Source organism: Calidris pugnax, unplaced genomic scaffold (genome assembly GCF_001431845.1).
Source record: "Calidris pugnax isolate Ruff unplaced genomic scaffold, ASM143184v1 scaffold308, whole genome shotgun sequence".
NCBI lineage: Eukaryota > Metazoa > Chordata > Aves > Charadriiformes > Scolopacidae > Calidris > Calidris pugnax.
The window spans coordinates 13,552-17,707 of NW_015091019.1; the positions used below are offsets into that span (position 1 = coordinate 13,552).

General features: G+C 62.9%; 1 protein-coding gene across 1 annotated transcript in view; it reads right to left on the reverse strand.

The window, feature by feature from the left end:
- The window catches only part of ZBTB4 (zinc finger and BTB domain containing 4), a gene marked incomplete at its 3' end in the record, with an annotated part of 6,609 nt that extends 5,277 nt beyond the window's left edge, over positions 1 to 1,332 (reverse strand). The window contains exon 1 of the mRNA XM_014955813.1: positions 367 to 1,332. Coding sequence (XP_014811299.1) covers positions 367 to 1,312 — 946 coding nt within the window. The remainder of the gene's footprint in view (positions 1 to 366) is intronic.
- Between the last annotated feature and the right edge of the window lie 2,824 nt (positions 1,333 to 4,156).

Genomic DNA, 4,156 nt, shown 5'->3' on the forward strand with positions numbered 1-4,156 from the left:
TGTGGGGACGTTGGGGTCATCTGGGGGCTCTGTGGGGTGATTTGGGTCTTCTATGGGGCGCCCGGCCAGTTGGGTGCCCCATTTGGGGACATTGGGGTCACCTGGGTCCTCTCTGTGGGGACATTGGGGTCATCTGGGTCCTCTATGGGGTGACTTGGTCCCTCTATGGGGTGACTTTGACCCCTCTATGGGGCACCTGGCCATTCGTGTCCCCGGTTTGGGGACATTGGGATCATCTGGGTCCTCTATGGGGTGAGTTTGGGTCTTCTATGGGGCGCCCAGACACCCGGGTGGTGGTGGTGGTGGTGGTGGTGGTGGTGGTCGGGGGGAGGTCGTCGTTGAGGGGGACGTCGTCGCCGCAAAGAACTTCGTGGGTTTGGAGGCGCTTGACGTGGATGAAGGTCTTGCCGCAATGGCGGCAGGCCAGGCCCCGGCGGCCCCGGTGGAGCTTGGCGTGGAAAGCCAAGGCGGCCGCCGTGCCGAAAGCTCGCCCGCACAACCCGCAGCGCAACGGTGAGGAAGAAGAAGATGAAGAAGAAGAAGAAGAAGAAGAAGAGGAGGAAGAAGAAGAAGAAGGTGCCGTCGTCGCCGTGGTGGGGCCTGTCATGTCGGCGGCCGCCATTTTGGACCCGGGTACGGCAGCCGCCATTTTGGAGGCCTCCCCGGAAGCCGCCATTTTGGAGCCTTGTACGGAAGCCGCCATGTCCATTGAGGGCGCTGTGCTGGAGGCCGCCATGTTGGTTCCTACCATAGAAGGCGCTGGGCTGGAAGCCGGGCCGGGGGCCGCCATCTTGGAAGGCGCCAGTTTAGAAGCCGGCGCCGTGGGAGGAGCCGCCATTTTGTCCTTCGCCTCAGCCGCCTCCTGTGAGGAAAAACTTAAATCCACCGGCGCCGGCGACTTGGATTCTCCCGAAGAACCGTTCATTTCTTTCCAAGTCGCCGATTCTAATAAACCTTGAAGGGTGGAGATGCCCAAACGGCGCCCGATGGCCCCTAAAGCCCGGGCGGTGGCTTGGTTGGGGACCGCCAAGCGGGAATTGTAGATAAAATTGAGGACGTCGGAGAAAACGCCGGCCTGGACGTCAGGTAATTCCAAAACTTGAGCGGGGTTGAGGCAAGAAGGTCCCGTTTGGGTTAAAGCCCGTTTAAAAAAAAGGCTGGAAGCCGCCAGGACGTTTTTGTGAGCCCGGAATTTGGTGTCCTCGGCGATGATGGTGACGTCGCAGAACTGGCCCCTCAGCCGTTGTTCGTTTAATTCCAAAAGCAAAGCCCGGCAATGCCCGGCGTCCGACACCTCCACGACCGGAGCCATCCCCGCGGCGCCCACCTGGGGGGAGGGAGAAACACACGAAAAAAGGGGACAAATTGAGGGGATAAAGTTGGGGGGACGGCTCTGTGGGGTGATTTGGGTCTTCTATGGGGCGCCCGGCCAGTTGGGTGCCCCATTTGGGGACATTGGGGTCACCTGGGTCCTCTCTGTGGGGACATTGGGGTCATCTGGGTCCTCTATGGGGTGACTTGGTCCCTCTATGGGGTGACTTTGACCCCTCTATGGGGCACCTGGCCATTCGTGTCCCCGGTTTGGGGACATTGGGATCATCTGGGTCCTCTATGGGGTGAGTTTGGGTCTTCTATGGGGCGCCCAGACACCCGGGGTCCCTTATCTGGGGACATTGGGTTCATCTGGGTGCTCTATGGGGTGACTTGGTCCCTCTATGGGGTGACTTTGATTCCTCTATGGGGTGACTTGGGTCCTCTATGGGGTGCTCAGCCACTTGGGTGCCCCATTTGGGGACACTGGGGTCACCTGGATCCTCTATGGGGTGAGTTTGGCCTCTCTGTGGGGCACCCAGACACCTGGGGTCCCCCATTTGGGGACATTGGGGTCATCCGGGTGCTCTGTAGGGTGATTTGGGTCTTCTATGGGGCAGCCAGACACCTGGGACCCACATATGGGGACGTGTGGGTCACCTGGGTCCTCTACGGGGTCACCTGGGTCCTCTATGGGGTGACTTGGTCCCTCTATGGGGACATGTGGGTCGTCTATGGGGCAGCCGGACACCTGGGACCCACATCTGGGGACGTGTGGGTCCTCTATGGGGCAGCCAGACACCTGGGACCCACATCTGGGGACATGTGGGTCCTCTATGGGGCAGCTGGATGCCTGGGTCTCTTCTATGGGGAGATGTGGGTCCTCTATGGGGCAGCCGGACACCTGGGACCCACATATGGGGACATGTGGGTCACCTGGGTCCTCTATGGGGTGACTTGGTCCCTCTATGGGGAGATGTGGGTCCTCTATGGGGCAGCCAGACACCTGGGTCCCTTCTATGGGGACGTATGGGGCCTCTATGGGGCACCCGGACACCTGGGACCCCCATCTGGGGACATGTGGGTCACCTGGGTCCTCTATGGGGTGACTTGGTCCCTCTATGGGGAGATGTGGGTCGTCTATGGGGCACCCGGACACCTGGGACCCCCATCTGGGGACGTGTGGGTCACTGGGGGCCTCTCTATGGGGCACAGACACCCGGGTCCCTTCTGTGGGTGCTCGGGGGTCCCCAGCCCCACAGATCTGGGTCCTCGGCCCCACACTTTAGGGGTCCCCCAGCCCCACAGATCTGCCCCACGGATCTGGGTCTTCAGCCCCACACTTTCGGGGTCCCCCCAGCCCCACAGATCAGCCCCACACTTTAGGGGTCCCCCAGCCCCACAGATCTGCCCCACGGATCTGGGTCTTCAGCCCCACACTTTCGGGGTCCCCCCAGCCCCACAGATCAGCCCCACACTTTAGGGGTCCCCCAGCCCCACAGATCTGCCCCACGGATCTGGGTCTTCAGCCCCACACTTTCGGGGTCCCCCCAGCCCCACAGATCAGCCCCACACTTTAGGGGTCCCCCAGCCCCACAGATCTGCCCCACGGATCTGGGTCTTCAGCCCCACACTTTCGGGGTCCCCCCAGCCCCACAGATCAGCCCCACACTTTAGGGGTCCCCCAGCCCCACAGATCTGCCCCACGGATCTGGGTCTTCAGCCCCACACTTTCGGGGTCCCCCCAGCCCCACAGATCAGCCCCACACTTTAGGGGTCCCCCAGCCCCACAGATCTGCCCCACGGATCTGGGTCTTCAGCCCCACACTTTCGGGGTCCCCCCAGCCCCACAGATCAGCCCCACACTTTAGGGGTCCCCCAGCCCCACAGATCTGCCCCACGGATCTGGGTCTTCAGCCCCACACTTTCGGGGTCCCCCCAGCCCCACAGATCAGCCCCACACTTTAGGGGTCCCCCAGCCCCACAGATCTGCCCCACGGATCTGGGTCTTCAGCCCCACACTTTCGGGGTCCCCCCAGCCCCACAGATCAGCCCCACACTTTAGGGGTCCCCCAGCCCCACAGATCTGCCCCACGGATCTGGGTCTTCAGCCCCACACTTTCGGGGTCCCCCCAGCCCCACAGATCAGCCCCACACTTTAGGGGTCCCCCAGCCCCACAGATCTGCCCCACGGATCTGGGTCTTCAGCCCCACACTTTCGGGGTCCCCCCAGCCCCACAGATCAGCCCCACACTTTAGGGGTCCCCCAGCCCCACAGATCTGCCCCACGGATCTGGGTCTTCAGCCCCACACTTTCGGGGTCCCCCCAGCCCCACAGATCAGCCCCACACTTTAGGGGTCCCCCAGCCCCACAGATCTGCCCCACGGATCTGGGTCTTCAGCCCCACACTTTCGGGGTCCCCCCAGCCCCACAGATCAGCCCCACACTTTAGGGGTCCCCCAGCCCCACAGATCTGCCCCACGGATCTGGGTCTTCAGCCCCACACTTTCGGGGTCCCCCCAGCCCCACAGATCAGCCCCACACTTTAGGGGTCCCCCAGCCCCACAGATCTGCCCCACGGATCTGGGTCTTCAGCCCCACACTTTCGGGGTCCCCCCAGCCCCACAGATCAGCCCCACACTTTAGGGGTCCCCCAGCCCCACAGATCTGCCCCACGGATCTGGGTCTTCAGCCCCACACTTTCGGGGTCCCCCCAGCCCCACAGATCAGCCCCACACTTTAGGGGTCCCCCAGCCCCACAGATCTGCCCCACGGATCTGGGTCTTCAGCCCCACACTTTCGGGGTCCCCCCAGCCCCACAGATCAGCCCCACACTTTAGGGGT